This window comes from Botryllus schlosseri, chromosome 4 (assembly GCF_051294905.1).
Source record: "Botryllus schlosseri isolate E-star chromosome 4, Bs_hap1, whole genome shotgun sequence".
Taxonomy (NCBI): Eukaryota; Metazoa; Chordata; class Ascidiacea; order Stolidobranchia; family Styelidae; genus Botryllus; species Botryllus schlosseri.
The window spans coordinates 23,254,507-23,274,730 of NC_137239.1; the positions used below are offsets into that span (position 1 = coordinate 23,254,507).

General features: G+C 39.8%; 2 protein-coding genes across 3 annotated transcripts; both read right to left on the reverse strand.

Moving 5' to 3' along the window:
• Positions 1–923: 923 nt before the first annotated feature.
• LOC145437481 (carbohydrate sulfotransferase 9-like) lies at positions 924–7,537 on the reverse strand. Its single transcript, XM_080314738.1, has 6 exons — positions 7,324–7,537; positions 5,487–5,711; positions 3,883–4,001; positions 3,101–3,300; positions 2,636–2,854; positions 924–1,348 (listed from the first exon to the last, which is right to left on the reverse strand). The coding sequence occupies exons 1-6, from the start codon at positions 7,414–7,416 to the stop codon at positions 1,203–1,205; spliced, it is 1,002 nt and encodes a 333-aa protein (XP_080170864.1). The 5' UTR covers positions 7,417–7,537; the 3' UTR covers positions 924–1,202.
• A 3,529-nt stretch (positions 7,538–11,066) lies between these two features.
• On the reverse strand, positions 11,067–19,616 carry LOC145437482 (carbohydrate sulfotransferase 10-like). 2 transcript variants are annotated; one of them, XM_080314740.1, is made up of 6 exons: positions 19,144–19,616; positions 18,174–18,353; positions 15,431–15,549; positions 14,850–15,028; positions 11,495–11,713; positions 11,067–11,232 (listed from the first exon to the last, which is right to left on the reverse strand). In XM_080314740.1, the coding sequence occupies exons 1-6, from the start codon at positions 19,228–19,230 to the stop codon at positions 11,090–11,092; spliced, it is 927 nt and encodes a 308-aa protein (XP_080170866.1). In that variant the 5' UTR covers positions 19,231–19,616; the 3' UTR covers positions 11,067–11,089. The 2 variants fall into 2 exon arrangements, with proteins under 2 accessions (XP_080170866.1, XP_080170865.1); XM_080314739.1 differs by having other exon boundaries at positions 11,067–11,235; positions 19,144–19,611.
• Positions 19,617–20,224: the final 608 nt, after the last annotated feature.

Here is a 20,224-nt window from a genome sequence, read left to right on the forward strand (position 1 = left end):
ACTGCCTTATCCACTACAAATAACAGGACCAGAATTCACGTCGCTATATATTCCTACGATTGAATTAATCTATCCACTTAATTGATGAGTTTGAAAGAACTGAAAGCATGTAAAAGCTCACTAATACATTAAAAGGGAGTATAGATCAGTACGTTCGCAGGTCCTCATCATCGCAAAATCTCCAGATTGTGTTGTACACAAATGACCTTTCTAATATGAGTCGTGGATGCATTGCAGTTGTACAGTCGCATTATTGAAATGTGGAATGAGCTATAATCCAAGTGTAATTTGACTTTGGAAGACAAAGGGGGCATACGATTTGCAGGTGATTAGCGAGAATCGGATTTAATGAACAGAATATTTACCCTGTGGGCGATTCATTTCGAACGCGCCAGATCTTCTGGCTATGGCCTGAAATGAAAGCAGTCTGAGAGTGGTAATTCTGGGATGATTTGGATGTGACCTAGGTCGTGCCGCGCGAACTGTAAATCGAGGTAACTTGGGTTGCAATCATTATAATGATAATGTCAAAGACATTTGATATTCGTCACATCTCCCTGAGTACATCCCCGTACGAAGATGTACCTATCTATACGTTTACTCCGATTTAACAAATATTACATTCTTAACCCGCATATCGAAATTAGCCTGAATCCGGATTAACCATCTTGCTATTTCAGCATTTCCATACTTCCGGCTCGAGAGGATTGGATTTGTGGATTGCCCGCATAACGTGTGATTTCTCGAGCCAAATTCTCAAACATCAATACCGCTGCCTTAACCTAACACAAACTAGCCGTAACTCACTATAAGCTCGATATTTCGAACAGCTCGCTCTTCTGAATGCCCCGCTATCATGACACTCGCCGTTTTGTTACTCGCAATTTACCTAGGATGTCCATTGTCCAAATAAAAGTCGCACATCATGGTGTAATTCAACTTTGTTTAAGTAACTTCATTCTCCACAGTCGTCCTCATCAACAGACGAAGGAAAGCGTTTAAAAAAGAAGTGGCGAACGCAGAACCAAAATTGCAACACATTTTCACATGAGTGAAGACGCAAATGTCGTCATTGTATGACATGAACGGCATACGAGACAATCACGACATTTGCATTCTATTAGCTGCATAAGTTGAACCTTTCGCGTGTACGTTTTAACTGATGCTGTCAGTTCGGTTCGTTTGCTGCATAAGTTTCAGCTTCATATGTAATTTGGATACGGATAACCGAAATAATCATATTCCGCTTTGTAGTATTGGAAGATCTTTTCCCGTTGCTCTTGCGTTAACTGCTTGTAGTAATCGTGATACTTTGTTTTCCATTTATTGTTCAACGTACCAGATTTATCTGTAAAATTAGCCGGAGTACATACAAATAGAATCACATAAAAAGGCGTCATCGACTTAAAAGGAGTGGCCAGCTACAAATTTGGCGATTGATGGGCGTTATGGACCACGGGAACCGATTGGAAATACTCTAAATATACAGCTCTATGAGCACGAGAACTAAATCAGATAAGAAACCTATGTGGTCAAGTCGTTTGCGGTTTGTTTTGTGGTATTCACTATTCATGGTGTTTGTCAACCACTATGGTCATTTAAACCAGGCCGATATTCTTCATTTTTTCCGTAACTGCCGCCTTATAGCACGGCCCATTTCTAGGCTTTTTGTACGACACCGCTTACGCGGATGAGGTGGCGAGGAGGAGCCTAGATAAACCAAGTCGCTCGCGGTAGTAAAGGCGCATCAATTAGAAGTCGGAAATAATCATCACCACCTCTCTCCTAGTTTTCCTTTTCCTAACCAATCAAACCGGTCAATCAATGAACACTGTACGTGTATTATGAAACGATAGGTTTATTTTTAGACTGAGCGCCAATGCCAAATTTGGAAATTTTATGTTGATTGGTTCCGAAATTTTGCGCTTGACATCTTACTACTATAATCCAGAGCTACAACGCCAATGGGTTGTGGGTTCGAGTCCGACCGAAGTCGACTCCAGAATTACTGCCAAAGTGTTGGAGGTTTATCTTGGCTCCTCCAAGCCATCTGATCCGCGTAAGCGGTGTCTTACAAAAGCCTAGAAGTGGACCGTGCTACAATTCGGCAATTACGGAATCAAAAATAAGGAATATCAGCCTGGTGTAAATGACCACTGTAGTCGACAAACACCATGTATAGCACAAACAACAACAACTAATATATTGACCCTTTCGGCCTTCTTCAACTGTCAATATGGAAATTCGTTTTTAGCTCATTAGACGGGCAACAGTCGTGCACTCAAAGAAGCATTCGAGATTGTTTAAAATGAAATTACAGTAAGCACATTGGTGTCTTACAGCCTAGATTTGACCCATGTATCGAAGTCTCTAATCAAATGAAAATATATCGCGATATCGTTTGAGCTGGACAGTGAACAGCAACCAAATGTATGTTATAGCCTACTGCTGTATATGCATATTGGCACCTCTGTCTGCCATGGAAGGTTACTTGTGGATGCAGATACCAACTCACCAAGAATGTAGGTAATAGAGATTACAAATGTAGGCTGAAGCTTAAGTAGGCTATATATAAGAGATAGAGGCGCTTGGTCGGGTGTTACGAAATCCGTCCTGGTTTTTATATTATACTTACTAGCAAACATATCGTTTTTCTGGAAGTGAAGCTTGTCGGTGATGTACGAAACGTCGTGCTGAATCGTTTCCAATTTGGCGATCATGTCGAAGTTGTAAGAGCAAGGATCGCATAGGTATGAGTACGGCTTAAAGTGCGGATTCAAGTTCGTGGGATCACTCTCGTCGAGGATGAAATCGACAAACTCCCCAAACGATGCGTATCCCCTGGTCTTATTGCCTGGAAATGTAAGGTTTTAAATGTTAATTGCATTTCGATTTGATCACCATTCGGTAACAATCAATGTCTACTAGCAGTGCTAGGTAGTCTACTTGGTTATGGTAAGTTTGCAGGTCACTTGTACTTGCGATACAGTTTCCAAAAGGAGTTGCTGATGAGCCTACTTCCCTTCTCGAGCCTACAACATAATTTTGTATAGATACGCATCTTTGTGACAGGGGAGACATGTCAGATGAAGGTAAGTACCGTATTTCACATGCATAATCCGTGACATCTGTTGGAAGTATGCCCCTTTTCCCGAAACTTTCCAGACCTTATCGTTGTAGGCAGACACGAGCCTTTCCAGCGGTTCTCTGACCGTTACAATTCTGGTGTATTCATTTACTGCTCGCTCTGCTTCTCGCAATCCTTGTTCGGTGGAGATATTGTAGAAGTTCCAAAGACTCCTGATGAGATTAGGCATCGATAAATAACGCTGAATCGGCATATCCTCGAGCACGAATAGGTTTTCCTTTGAGCAGACTATACAGACCCAAAACGGTAATGAAAATGGTGCGATCATTTTGCATGCCTTATATCAATGAACTCTCTGTGGGTGAAATTCAATGTATTATACAACACCGATGCGACTAACAACGTTATGGTTGTTGTTTAGTATTAATGGCGTTTCGGCATCAATGATCATTGGCCAATGGCCATTGGCCGTACACCAGATCGAGTTCAAAAAGGTGCCACTAATATAACGCAAAACGCTGCACACCAAATTTGGCTCAATTCTAACACGTATAAGCCGCAGCACAGCCAATTAAAATTTTTATTTATCAGGAAAAATTGAAAAAAAAATCAAATTTATCTGTCAACCCCAAGAAATTGTTAAGTCGTCTTCAAAACCGATGCAAAACAAATTTGACTCAATTCTACTAAATTCTACTAGTTGGAATTGAGTCAAATTGACCGCAAGTTTACTGGTAGGTGTCAATGCTGCCGACATCGATGACAAATAAGCTAGCATCAAATTGAATGCTTACACTTTTGGCCATAGTTCCATGTATTCTCCGACTCCGATTTTACCACGACCGTATTCCATCTGTACCAAAAGTTTTCTCCACTGTGTTGATCCACACTTTGGATTGTTGCAGATCAATATCTGCAGGAAAGTCATTTTGCATAAGTGCCGAGTCATGGATGATGATGTTTCGTTAGCAATTACGAATATTTCATCTTGGCTGCTATTTTTGACAGTATTTGACGAAACCAGAGTTTTTCAATCCATGGACAATGGCCCGCTATACTGTGTCTCAGAGTGGGACAACTAGAGATTCAGGTTTTCCAAATTAGATTAGAATTAGAGTTATAGCTACATATTTTTTTAATTGCATTAGAATTAGAATTACTATAAAAAAAATGGAGACTCACGTAAACAGAATGGCCGCCTGAGATGAAATATTCTACTGCTTGTGCCAATAGCCTACTGATATAAACATATTGCTGTCTAGGGGTGTTTTGTTGGGGTTTTGGAATAAATTTGTTAGCAAAAATCAACTTTCTCCTGTGATATATATAACCGCTATTCCAGAATTACTTCTACATGAGCCGCTGGATAGAAATGACTAGGCTGGACGTTATGTAGGTGCCATATCTGTTGCGATCATACCCAAATGCGTCGTCGGAATTCGGAATCGTTACGCGATATTGTTACATTCGCCACCACATATCTTTGTTGAAATTAACGGAATTTCGGCACTCGTTCATGTCAAATCGACGGTGCGGATTTTCAAGACACGACCGTGTATTTCAAAAACTGCAGCTACAGAATTCGCTTTGAAATAATAAAAATCTTCCCAATCTCTAGATAAATAGGTAGATGTTTTTCTTCTTCAAGAAATCTCATATTTTGTTGCTATTTATCAATAGCCCACACTTAATTTTGCACAATACAGCTAGATACGATGGCTGCACGACCTACATTTGAACTAAAACTTAGGGGGTCCGCGATCCAAAGTGGATCCGCGAATACAAAAATGTTTGAGAACCATTGGTATAACGACACGGTTCATTCGAATAAACATGACAACGGTAAATGCTTGTACAGCAGGGCTGCTCAGAAAAATGCTCCGAATCTAGCTTGCTAGGCGATGAAATCGTCAGGTTGGCTGAAATGCGATGCGCACCAAATTTGAATACCTTCTAACTGGTAATCGCGAAGCCCGTACAGTTTTTAAATATTGAATTCATTATATAATACTTTTTTAAAAATATATTCAAATTTTACTGACTACCCCGTGAACTTGATACGTTGTCTACAAAAACGATGCAAAACAAATTTGACTCAATTCCAACCGGTAGAAGCGAAGTTAAGAATTATGGATTTGACGGTGGGTAATCCCAGAATTATCAACGAAAAACTCAAATAACTTCGTTTCTTCTTCCACGATCATAGGAAGGTTGGATACCACTGGATAAAACTGGATTAAACACAGTGAAGCCCATGTAAAAACTGCTATTGTACCTTCATAGTAACTTGATACTCAGTGAACAATTATGACAGCACATGCAGCAGACTCGAGCTCCTATGGTTGTCCTAGACTTAGAACTAAGGAGAGCGAGAATTGGCTCATCTAAATACACTCACCTTGTGCTTATTTGATACGAAGAATCGTGGTCTAAGTCTCGTAGAGGCGCCAACGAATCGTCTCAAACTTATCGCGTCCCCATTATATTGCTGTTTACGCAGTAAGCATTCTCGTCTGACATAAGCAACTCTTTCACTCGGAGACTTCGGAAATGCAGTATCTTCTGTTATCTTCAGCGGCTGCGTCTCCAATTTGTCCGTAACCCAATAAGGCTTGGAAAATACCTGGGGTATTGATTTATTCGATAACGGAATGTTATACGAATCACCTATAGTCAGGGGTGAGCGAGCGTCAGATGAGCTGAGCGTGGAATGGAATGAAGCGGAAATCAATCCCGCCGTGCGAGCAAAGCCACACACACAGCGCTGCGCAGGAAAAACCCCAGTGCGGTGCGGCATCTGCACCCCCGCCGCTGCCGGTCTCCCCACCCAACCGCCAGGCAGCACCTGCGGGAGCCAGCAGAGCCCGAACGGAAGCGATAAACCCGCCAATGCGTTTCTTATAAACTCCGGTGAACTGACAAACACCGAAAAACGGTAAACAAAAAAAATCCTCATTTTATACTCGACAGAAATTTTATTTCATACTAAATTGTACTTTTGAGACCCAAAAGTACAATTTAAAGTGGCCTGCCTATAGTCCACATGAGGATGGACTTAGCGCTGGTTTTATAATTTTTAAACACGAGAGCCTTGAAAAGCCCAGAGGAAGAGAGAGCCGAACTCCAGAGGGATGGCAGCAAAAGACCAGAAAAAGGAAAAAAAGAAAAAAGGGAAATACCTTACGAAAATTACTGCGCGGGCGCAAATTACCCAAGTGTTTATGAACGCCAATTGTGTCAATAAAACAAACAAACACAGGAGATGATCGGCACACACATGTTGGGAGAGGTGTCGAATGGTACAAGATGGCAGGCATGCCGATGTCGCGTGTTGGTATTGCAGCACCTTTTAGTAACGCAGTTGAAAAAATATTTACTAGGAGTGAAAAATATCGACTATATAAGTGTGTTCATTTGTGCATTGGCGTAACCAGCACTGCGAAAAGCTCGAATGCCCGTTCTAAATTTTACACTAATGTATTATGACGTCATTTGTTTTCACTTCGTTACGATCACTGAACTATATAAACACTGGAGTGCGCTACTCGCGATATTTGCGTGATTACTAGAAGCAGTTGCATTGTGGGTAGTAAGCTGGACGATTTAGTACAGGACCTTATGGAAAAGCATCCAGTGTTCAAATATATTTGATTCATAATGGGTTTGTAGTATTTTATACGAATGGAGCTTTGAATGAATAATTATCGTAACATTCAGGATGTTTCAGCCCAATATCTCGTGTTTATATCGGCGTTATCTGTGTAGTTCGACATGTTGAAGATATCTCGTTCTGGTGATAGTGTTTGTTGTGCCTATGCCTTACAATAGACATTCTATTTGCATAACTGGGTTGACCAAAACATTGTGCGAATGTCTGATTCATTTGTAAGCCTGAATAGACATTGCTACCTAATCGAATCATTCCTTTGCCATCATGATGTCAATATTGATCATTATTTGTGCCTCGCCACTATATGGATAACATCTATGACTATCCTATATGCTTCAAAGGGTACGTAGGACACCGTATTTATTGCAGTTAAAGGTTGACATATAGATGTAGATCGGATTGGAAAATTACTAGTAATCACAAGAACGCACTGCAGGATAAATCCTATCTTGGTAATTTGAACCTGCAGTTGGGTTAAGGCTCTAATGATGACCGGATTGCCCGCATAAGGCACGTTCTTAGAGTAATATGTGTTGATATAACCAATCAAATAGTAATGACTTACTGTTTCGTATGTCCGTGCCCAGTTTCGTTGCAGCACAATTAGCGCCGTGACAAATATTAATAGAGGGCCGGCATGTCTGTATGAGATCTCCATTCTGCGTGCAAGGTGAGTTACTTTCCGTCATACCCTCAGTAATGTGAATTGTACGTCACATCTAGAGGATTTAAACTGTGGGCTGTTAACGAGGTACGTTACATACACAGTTACACACATAGTTTTGTCTTATTGCAGCTGAACAGTTCAAGAAAAACTTAAATTTTCAGTATAAGCATTGTAGCAGAGATTATTAGGTCAACTCTGCTGCAGCCTCTCACTCAGAATTCTTACAATATCCCTAGTTCACAAGTAACACCAATGCTCTATGCTGGCGAACGTATGTCTGTACAATGCCCATTCTCCATCATACAAATCCTCAAGATTCAGACAAATATCACTTACGATCGATTATTCTGAGTGTTTGTGACAATCAATTTACGACTGAAACTACTGCCTAAACTCGATTCAAACTCTACGTTACAAAACGCCGTGTTTTGGAAACAAGTCTGACAACCATATCGTTGCATAATCCCCCTGCAAATACTTGCTATCTCAGACTGGCTTGTAGCAATGTTTCTCTTGAAGACGACCACATTTCACGCCCATTAAAAGTGCTTTCGTAAGCATACTAAATGATTAGATTGTAATTTACCAGGTAAAGAAATGCTAACCTCGTTGTGGCTTCATAGCATGCAGCCGATTGATTTTGACCGAGAACCATAAGCCTGAGGCAACGGAATATAGTCTGGTTACTCGGGATCACTAACAATTTAGATATACTACCACGGCATATCTCAGAACTTGTAAACATTGGCGAGTTTATTTGCAGCGTCTTCGAGTCCCCGTAAACAGAACAAATGAATGCAATAAATAGGAATGGAAGGTTTCCTGCGACAGTTATCAGAATCAGGAAGTATCGACAATGATTTAGTTTAACTAGGCTAAAAAATAATTATTTTGAAATAAACAGTCTGATAGCGGTTTATCTCTAGATCATGCGTCACCAGCGGGCGACAGGGACCAGCGGGCGTAAGGACCAAATGAGTCGCCCTTGGTGGCAGTTGCAGATATTCAAATAAGAGCTCTGAAGGCCGAAGTGGAGAAGGCTAGGGTCTCATATGTGCATGTGCTGTGCATTGTGCAGCAGTTGAACATTAACATGAACATGTGTCAGTCAACCCTAAATAACACGCTGAGGCAGTTTTCGATCGGGAGGCTTTGTTAGTCTCCGCCTCTCGGAATATGTGGCCTAGTTAATATTCCCGAACCACAACGCGCACATTGGCGCTTCAGAGCCCGGTAGCCGACGTCAACGCAACTGAACTCGGAGACCCTGGCGTGCATGAGTACCGGGAAGAGTTGTATTTACTTGGTAAGGACCGGAAATCCTGCCCAGTGCTATGAATGTAAAAGTGAAGAAATTCAACCAAGCGAGGATAAATGGCGGGAGCAGCGGGTAACTCTTCGAATTAATCCAGTGGTTCCTAAATTATTTCGACTTATCGCCACCTTATCAAGCTAGACATATAATTATCGCTCCCAAAAACGAATTGATATGATACATTACCCAACCACATATCCACGGGATACAAGTTAGGCTGCGCCGATGCTTGACCATTAATATAAACTTGTAAAGTGTATTTAAATTTGATTTAGATCACACAAGTGATCACCTAACACGAATTACCACTGACCAGTCTGTAGAACAGAGATAGATACCTTGTTATTTAACTTTACTAATGCGAAAACGTACGCTGTAAGAGGTCAATTTGTTTGTGATAGAACAATGGAGGTTCAGTAAAACGCAAAATCATTGAATGAATGTGATTTGTCGCTCTCACCAGTCACACCAGCCTATCGAGAACAATCCAAACATTTGTAAAGAATACAGCGATTGTTATCAACACCGATTACTTGATGACTTGAAATTGACTCGTAATAGTTTGCTCCGAGTCACGAGTCAATCCGCATTTCTGAAACGCCGAGTCAAGTCAAGTCAAGTCATTTTTGCAAAGTGACTCGAGTCAAGTCAAGTCATACGAAAAAGGTGACTCGAGTCATCCCAACACTGAACTATACTACTAGGCAAATTACATCACTATGGATTTAGAGGAGTGATGTATAAACTATTGGAGTCTTACTTGAACAATAGAAGCCAATTTGTCAAAAGTAATGAATTTTCATCTGATAAATCAATAGTTGAAATGGGTGTACCACAAGGATCCGTTTTAGGTCCCTTCTTATTTTTGATCTATATAAATGACTTAAATAATGCCTCTGGCTTTACTATCCAATTATTTGCAGATGACACATCTCTGATACTGTCGTCGAACAATATAACTGACTTAGAGTCCTCTTGCAACTCAAACCTGCAAAAAATATTGGATTGGATGAATAATAATAGATTAACCATAAATACCTCAAAAACTCACTGTATGCTCTTTGGAAGGAATTCGAATAATAATTTTGATAAATGGCTGAATAGGGAAAGCCTGATTCTACAGAAAAGCATACATTATTTAGGTATAGTTATTGATAACAATCTGACATGGGGTGAACATATAACCTCTATTTGCAACAAGCTATCTAAAACCATAGGTATCATTCGAAAGTCACGTTTTATTTTACCACAATCCACACGAATAATGATTTATCATACCCTATTTCACTCTCATCTAACTTATGGTATCATTCTCTGGGGATCCACATGGGAGAAACATTTGGATCGAGTTAGGAGCCTGCAAAATAAAGCCATCAAACTAATATGCCTTGCCAATCGTAGAGATCACGTTAACCCCTTATATTATAATTTAAAAATCCTGAAAATTGATGATATTTACAGATTTGAAGTCGGCATTCTGATGCATAAGTTCTACAATAACACCCTACCTGACATTTTCTCGAACTACTTTACACCTATCAGTGAACATCATTCTCATTTTACAAGAGGTTCTGTTATGAATCTGTATTTACCTAAGGCCCATCACAAAACCATTGCCTATCAAGGTCCTCTAATGTGGAACTCCATTCCTTCGCATATTAGGAGCAATACTTTATATGTGTTTAAAACCATGTATCGTGCCTTCCTTATTGAATCATACAAAAGCTAAAATGTATTTTTAGTGTGAACTAGTACCGGTCAACATATCTTGTTTGCTTCAGACCAGTACACTTTATATTATTTTCCTCCGTTTTTCCTAACAAGAGCTATTACATTTATCCTGTCAATCTTACAATTCACTGTTGCAGTACGATGTATGCAATTTATAGCCAATCTACTTCGATCAGCTGCAGTAGACTTGATGATCAACAGATCACTTCGCTGCAGCTTCATCTTGCAATCGTAAAACATATTGGCCAATCCTATGAACTGTAAATCGTATTCGTACACATCTCATTTGCTTTGAAACTGACACTGTAACCATTTTTTTTGTATGTGTCCGTGATTCTGAAGTTTATGCTATTTTGTTGCCTGTTTTGTTATTTTACGATGATGAATAAAAAATTCTCTCTCTCTCTCTCTCTCTCTCACTGTTGGATACAAACTCATGTGCAGACAGTGCAGCAGGCTAAGGCTGGCTGTGATGATTTTGATGAGAAAAAAACTGACACTCGTGCACAACCTAACGGTAAGCTTGTGCTCAAACAGTAATCCCCATGATGTCTAATTCATCCCAAATATCTGTCGTGTCGGTCGGAGTCACACAAAATATATAGGAAATGTATTGCTTCACAAGTAATCAGGATAAGGATAACCAAAATAATCATATTGCGACTTGTACAACTCAAATATCTTTAACCGCTGATGGCGCGTCAGGGCTTTGTAGTAGTCGCGATAATTAGATTTCCACTTTTTCTTCAAACTGTCCGAATCTTCTGAAAGCAGAGAATGTTGGTAGTTGGTACTTACTACTTACTCGACAACAATTAAGAGTTCTGTTTACTTAACTTGTTATGGTTTAGAATAACTTTCACTTCTACTTGATGCGACTCACAGATGCGGTCGAAAACTGGCCTACCGCCTTATTTCAAGAGCCCGTTTGTTCGGCGCTATTGTATTGTCGTCGTCGTTGATATAGCGTTTACTACCCTGTGCTATAATTATACTAAAACGAAGTTATTTCCAACATCTCACTAGAGAATGCGCCAAGGGCTTTAATATTCAGCTTCGCAGCGATGTACGGAAAGTCTTCGTCGATCGTTTCCAATTTGGCGATGATATCGTAGTCGAATAGACACGGGTCGCAGTTAGCAGTGAAGGGTTTCCAGTGTTTGTTGACGCGATTCAGGTCCGGTGCTGCGAGAATCGAATCCACGAATTCGCTGAATGTCAACTCGCCGTCCGTGTTGTTACCTTTACCGAAACGCAAAATTTTCAGTTAATTCTGCTGGTGAATCGACCATTACTGTACCGTATGTCCTATAGGAGTGTTAATAAAGCTAGGCATACCATATGTCCTCTTTTCTAAGGAATAGTGAATGGTTCTCCGAGGACGCCCGAATGTCCTCTTTTTTCGCAATTCGATTTAGTTGCTCATACTTACAAAACTTTTAGGAGAGAACTCGAAAGAGGCCCAAAATTATTTCGTAAATTAGCATAAATTATAAAGTTTTTGGAAAATTTTTGCAACTTTAAAAATAATTCCGCGCTTGGCGCGATTTAATGTTACCAAATATCTGGGTCTTTTAGTTTAGTACGTTTAGGTTATTTCAATATCTTTTGACATAGCAGACAGGAGGTCACGAAAGAACATCATGTAATGAAGTTATTATACAGCCCGAATATGTTTTATTATTATTTACGGGCCTTACAGTTTCGAAGACACCTCATTGAGCTCGACCGGGAAATTTGATTACGTGAGCAGGGAGGACAAAAAATTGATAGCAACATATATGCAATTCCCGATCATATGGACCGGTTCAATCATGAAATGTTGAAAATTTTCGCGCTTCGCACGTTTAGGCGCAGTACAATAAATGTCGGTTATAAGTCGCGGCAAACACGACTAACGTGGTGGGGGGTCTGGGGAGCTTCGCCCCCCCCCCACCTCCCATACGTTTGGTTTATCACCTTAAGGGAGCCCAAGACGAACGATTTGGGGAGGCTGACGAAGTGCTGTTACGGTACTGCCTAGTAGTTGGATAAGTTTCAAGAATCTTGAGGGTTATATAATTTCAATGATATTTCGGTAAAGTAATTTTCTTACCTTTCTTACCGGTCAAATTTGACGGGAACCGCAAAGTAATCGTTGGCTTAATCTATAACATAAATTTGATTTGTTGTTTGTTTGTGTGCATGTTTTAATAACTTTAATTAATAGATTTGCTTTATTTTTGTAACTATGTTGCCTGTAACTGCCAAGGAAGTGCTTCAAGTGCACAGAACTTCAATATACAATTGAATCGTATATTTATATTGTATTGAAATGAACCCGAGCATTTTCGACTGATACTCGTCAGGGTTAATCGTCAGCAACTAGTAGAGAATCAGAAAGAACATTGTAGGCTATATCATACGTAGGCCTATATACGATTGTTGATATACAATGTTCTTTCCAATTCTCTACTATAGTTTTTGATGAATACCCCTGGCGAGTGTCAGCCGAAAATATTCGAGTTGATTTCATTCTGAATATACTATTCAATTATACCAAGGAAGTGTAAAACACCATCAAACTCAAATGTATTCTCAAATTCTATTTTCGTTTTACTTGCCGGTAAAAATGTCCTCTATTTAGATTCTGAAAATATGGTAGGCCATATTTGCTTCTACTCTTCTATATTCAGGAATGTTTATATGCGTACTACTTCAACTGTTTCATCAATTTTCAACTGAAACGCATTTGCTGGATATGCAGTAGAAACTACCTCCATATTTAGCTCCGTTTAGCCATTACGTGTTTCTCAAGGTAATGGATCTCGACGCTGGCGATTACGTGACGTTCTACCCATATACGGTATTGGCCGGGAATATCTAAAACTCCTGTATAGTCTATCAGTTGTTTTCACCGTTATTTCGCTACGTTTTTGCGTCATAAATTTATATCATTTACACGGCTCGCTTGTCTGTCACAGTTGTCTTAGTTGCCTGGAAATTGACATGGGTTTTGGTGGAAGACTTGGAAAACTATAGATGATTCTAACTTTCTAATTAGACTAAATGAGCGAATTACTGGTAATCTAATTATAATATAATTTGAGGAATGTTTTTTAAGCTCTGATTTTAATTCTATTCCAATTTCTGATTTCTGTGAAAATATTGCAGGAGAACTGTATAGTAGGGATCTTCAAAAATGAATTTTTGTCTCAAATCGGACTGGCTACTTGATAAAATTGTTAAGTTACCTAATTTAAGCCTACACTACACACCAGATTTGGTTCAATTCCAACCAGTAGCCGCATTGCTACAGGAGAAGAAAGTTTCTATATTTATTATAAGAAATAATTGAATAGTATATTCATATTGAAATAGATCCGAATATTTTCGGCTGACACTCGTCAGGGGTAATCGTCAGCAACTAGTAGAGAATTGGAAAGAACAGTGTATATCAGCAATCGTATATACGTATGATATACAATGTTCTTTCTGGTTCTCTACTAGTTGCTGACGATTACCCCTGACGAGTGTCAGCCGAAAATATTCGGGTTTATTTCAATATGAATACACTATTCAATTGTATATTGAAGTTCTGTACCTCAAAAAAGCTCTTCCAATAAAAAAAATAAATAACAAAAAAATTGAAAATTTTCTGTCCACCTCATGAAAGTGTTGGGTTGTCTATAGAAACGATGCTCACCAAATTTGGTTCAATTCCAACCAGTGGAAGCGGAGTTATTGCTGTCGAAAAATTTGGATTTGAATAAAATAGTATTTACGGTGGGCACCACTATAATAAAAATTGTTCACCGAAAATACTATTTTATTCATAATCCAAATTTTTTTACGGCAATAACTCTGCTTCCACTGGTTGGAATTGAACCAAATTTGGTGAACATCGTTTCTATAGACAACCCAACACTTTCATGAGGTGAACAGAAAATTTTCAATTTTTTTGTTATTTATTTTTATATAATAAATAGAAACTTTCTTCTCCTGTAGCAATGCGGCTGCTGGTTGGAATTGAACCAAATTTGTTGTGTGGGCTTAAATTAGGTAACCTAACAATTTTATCATTTTTGAAGTCCCCTACTGTATAGTGCGAAACGACCCAAGCTTGGTGTACAGGCATTTGCCATTCTCGTGCTTATACGAGGGGACTCTGATTTGATAGGAACTGAACACGATTTTTGTTGCATTACTTTTTTAATTCGGGATTTTATTCAGTTTCAAATTTTTTGCGAATTCAGTAATTCCAATTCTAATCTAATTTTGAAAAGCTAAAAGTTTTCTAGTTGCCGAGCTCTGTTTGGGAGGATTACGGAACATCGAGACGAACATCGAGACGACACCCAGCGCGTCACGCGCGCGGGCGGTCAGAAACCAAAATTACCGTTTTTACTGCGTATCCTCTTTGTCATAGCAACGAACACAGGCTGCTTCACCTTTACTAGTTTGTCCTTATACGCAGACACCAGCCTTTCAAGTGGTTCTCTAACGGTCATTATCCTGTAATACTCGTTTACTTTGCGTTCTGCTGCATCGAGTCCGTTTTCCGCATGCCACAGGAGTCTGCTTCAACATTCTCAGTCAGTCCAAGGTCCCGTTATAGGCTATTTGCCAAAGTGTCAAATTCAACAGTAGGCCTACCTTTTGGATATATCTCGCCTAGCCATGCAGCAAGCATATATATAGGTTGAAACCATTCTCATATCATTAGTGTCGCCGATCCATAGCTCACAAGCCATTTTATAGTCAGGGGCGCGTGGACGAAACGCAGTTATTATTATTATTATTAGTAGGCTATTATTATTGATGAAAAGGAGAGTGACGCTTTTCGCCTGTAAGGCCAGGTGCGTCACGGACTAGAATGTATGGGCGGTGTACTAAATTAAGGACAATTACTTTTACAAAAGAAGTGCAGTACAGGCGCCACTCCGAATGCACCATTAGTAATAATAATAAAAACTGTACCTATCACGAAATTTCTTCCGGTATTCCGTTACTGTCAATTTCCGCGAATCATTCTCCAAGTATGTTAGAAGCTTGCGCCATTGTGTGGATCCACATTTCGGAACATTGCACACCATGACCTGTCAAAGATTGATGCTCATTCTTTCCCGGCTACATTTCAACACCGCAAGCGGGGCGTAGGCACAACGCTCACGAAAATACTACCAGGGTGCAGTGTTGGGATGACTCGAGTCATGACTTGACTCGAGTCAGACTCGAGTCACTTTTTCGTATGACTTGACTTGACTCGAGTCACTTTGCTAAAATGACTTGACTTGACTTGACTCGGCGTATCAGAAATGTGGATTGACTCGTGACTCTGAGCAAAATTCACGAGTCAATTTCAAGTCATCAAGTAATCAGTGTCGATAAAAATCACTGTATATCTTGCATATGTTCGGATTGTTCGCGCAACGCTGGTGTAACCCGTGAGAGCTACCAATCATTCAATGAGCGTGCGTTTTACTGAGCCTCCATTGTTCTCTCACAAATATATTGATCGCAAACGAAGTGATCGAAGCTTACAGCCTACGCTGTTGTAAACTATAGTATAGTAAGGTAATTTAATAGCGAAATGTATATTTCTGTTCTGCGTTCTTAACTTGACCAAACCTCTTGTTTTGTAGAAATTGAATTCGAAATACATAGTCCTCAACGATTGGCACAGGATCGTATTGTATCATATCAATATGCAAAAGGGTAATGTATTGCATCTTATCAACTCGTTTCTCTATTTTGGCTGGTAACTATAAACTGAGGCTGTGCAATTACTTACGTTGTTTATTAGTTCTACTTGTATCTGAGCGATACAGCGCCTTGCTTGGGTGTATATTTAACTCTATATTCGTTCATCGGTTCAAAATCAATGACCACTCAATCTGTATTTCAGACAGCTAGCAAAATACAATGACGTAATCACGCCTCATACCTCGAAAAGGCAATTTGACTTGAATTGTGACTTGACTCGTGACTTGACTTGACTTGACTCGACTTGACTCGAGTCACCTCCAAAAATCGACTGACTTGACTTGACTCGAGTCACCTTCGAAAATCGATTGACTTGACTTGACTCGAGTCAAAATGTGCAATGACTCGAAATGACTCGTGACTCGAAGGTAGTGACTTGATCCCAACACTGCCAGGGTGTGACGTCAAACGATAACCACAGGTATCATAAACAGGGCTGGGCAGATTCGAGTACCATGGGTGACCCCGGATCTCGAAATATGGCAACCCTAACTTATCGGCCCAAAACAATCTAATTTAGTGGAGGATAGCAGGTATTTCCCGTCTAATCGTGAGAATATAATGTGCGTCGCATATTTGGCAAATTAAACTCAAAACCATAATATTTAGAAAATTCTTCGCGACCCACCGATTGGGAAGCACTGCGTTAGGGGTTTCGACGACTCCAAAGTAAAAAAATTCAATCAGGTAATTACTAGGGCAAGTTTTTTTGTTGCAGTTAAATCCGTGGAAAGTTGCATTTATTTTTGAAAAAAGTTGCAGAAGTTGCATTTTGACCACATAAAAGGTCAACTTTCCAGATCGACTAAAAAAAGGTCAATTTTCCGGCTCAGCTCCCGAAATACCCGTAAAAGCGTTACTTCGGTGCTGATTTACGGTGTTTCAGTCGAATTTGGAATAATTGGGAATAATTTCAAAGTTTGCAAATGGTATAGCGCTCTCTGACAACTTTACAGTTTGCTTCGTATACAGTATCAGTATCAGTTTATTAATATTTTCATCATTTCAAAACACCACAAAACTGCGATACAATGAAAAGATAGGAAAGTGTCGAAACGACTTATTGGAGTAGTCTTTGAGATCAGACACCCACCTTGGCCTACTGAACGAAAAGTAATGCAGAGGATATAAAAGGCAAGAGACAAAATGATGTGACATGTGGCGGAAGGCGAGATCGATGTCAGGTCGTGGTCCGGTAATCCTGAAGGCTGACTAGTATTCATTTAGAAGAAATTGCTTGTATTTTGACTCGAATGCGGACATGCTCGACGACTGTCGGATAGCCGCCAGCCGGCGAGATGCTGTTCCGCAATTGGGGTCCGCCATACTTGATAGAGCAATGCGTTTTCTTGTATTCCGTCCCGATCATATGGTATTTGTTCTTCGTTGACGCGCGTGTGCCGTACTTGTGCACTTTGACTCACACAAAAATGTCGCTTCGATGAATATACACATAGCACAGCCTTGCGATACATATTTTGTATGTTATGATCGAGATTTCAATGCCTGCGGGGGGAAAAGAAGATCTCGAGACGATGATTTTCATTGATATAATATGTCTCAGTGATACTGTGCGCATAAATTCGGTACTCGAAAAGATTAACTCTCACAACTCGACTCGAATCATCAATTTTAGTGTTCGATTTGGATACCAGTACTAGAGTCGTAATACTTCTTCATAATTATAACCCCCCCTGACCGAGGGTTTTTGCAAGTACCTCCTTGTTTACAGCGCACGCGATTGTGAAATTGTTCGTAGAATCGCAGTTGTATCATTTTGCTATCGGTGTGAACAGATATAACTGATGAATATAGTCATGCTCTTATGATAACGGTGTGTGTCATCGTTTTTGAGTAATCAGTGAATAGATTACATAATAATGATGGCTAAGGGATAGGTGTCCCATAACCAAAGCTCACTCAGCATATCTGTAGTAGAAGCTACCCAATTTAACACCTTATATTTATCTGATATGTACAGCCGTGGTCTGTCGTCGATGGCTAGATTGGCATATCGCCGAAGGGATATCCAGTCTTCGTTATATTCCGAACCATGTAGTCGACACTGTTCCCGAATTCTTGCTGCCCGCTCCCGATACCTCGGTTGTAGAGATATAACGTCAGATGTCGATAATCTCTAGAGAGAGAGAGTGGATCACAGAGAACATTTTGTAAAACATGGGCTGGATTGTTTCTGAACTGGTATGAAACCCCGTTACCCTTTGAATTTATGTGATAGAGAGTAAGACTAACCCTACCAACTTGAACGATATTTGAACCACAAATGTTGACTATATGTACTCTCTGAACTACAATTAGGGCTGCATTTAAAACAAAAATGAATTTAAAACAAGCATGTTTAAAACAAGGCCCTCCGTTTGTTTTGAATGCAACCATAACTACAATATTGTAAATTCTAGAAATAGCCTGAACATACTGTAAATTTTGTTCGTGGCCCAAAATGCACTAAAGTTTAGTGACTAGACCGATAAAAAATCCTACGAGGTAACCTCAATATCAATTACTCAGTTGACGATAGTTTTACTTCGTTGAGGAAGTAGTAGACTGTCTTTCACGTAGTCCTATAAATAAAGGAACCGGTAATAAAGGCGTATAAAGCTATTAAGTAATCATTGTTTGGTTAGATATATCCATCCACCCAAGACACAAGACACGTAATATGCGATACACAAGAAGACACAATGCGATGCAATGAATAAATGAATCTGTGATTTACACATTTGGGTTTCAAGTACAGACGGTACACACGAAGAGGTATGATCGTAATTGCAAGCGAAGTAGTAGTACCAACTTCACTATAAGGTAAGCGTTATGCATGCGAATTTCCAATCGCTTGTATAAGAAATGTGCAAGTAATGCTACACAGAAAGCTATATCTCATATATTTTGTGCAATCTCATACTCACCTTCGTCCTATGATTTTCATGAATAGTGTACATTGAAATTGTCACTATGACTATGGCGAAGCAAACAGCATTTTCCTTCTTCGGCATGATGCTTGATTGAATGTTGAAATATTTTCATTTACTCATAGTTCTGGACGTCAGCGTTCGAATTAGCATATATACCTGCATTTTAAAGCTAAAGCATAAATATAGCGATAAAACTATACAGGCGGAACCCATTACCAATCCGCAATCGACACACATAAGGTATTGCCGATCTTTGAGAGTTTTGGTTAATTCTCGCTTATTCGACCCTGCTAATAAAGCCATAGGTTATGACGCTCCTGGAATTTACCATCGATCACACCTGTTGTATTCGAACTCAATTTGCAGGATCAATCATACTGCGTGGCCTCCCAGATATTCGAGAACATACAATATGCATTATTTTCTAAGCACACGTACCTCGGTCATACGAGATGCCTCACTATCCCCTTCACTCGAATCACACATTTCCGTGAAATGTTTTAAACACCCCGAAACCGCTTTAAACGCTAAATCTTAACAGCGACGAATCAGGTATCTTGATTGACAATATGCCTTAGGGCAATGGAAATAGTCTAGCTTCTGAAGATCACCACCAATTCGTGGACTAATACGGTACGCCTAGGCCCCGGTTTATCTCCCTACAGCCCTACACCACACGGAAGAGGGTGAACTACGGTCCGAAACATATTTGCGGCACCCGAAAGCCTAAAGAAATGTTCTAAAAATATTGATAAAATACGTAGTACAAATCAAATCCCTGCAGCGGCTCGATTAAGCTTTTCTTTTTATATTTTTCCATGATATTGATGAGGAGACCTAGTAGCCTTACAATAGTATTTTTCATATTTGATGGCACAATAACCCGACATCGGGCCCACGCTTTTTGAAAGGTTTGGCTTGTTAAACATCCCAGAAAGTCAAAAGTCGGCTGCATAGCCTACATATATCTTATCTCGAGGTGTTTGGTCACTGCAATCAAATGAAAGATTGCGTTCTGGCCCATAATGCCAATTTCTCAATACTGCGGCCCACGAATAGATTCAGATGTCGAAAG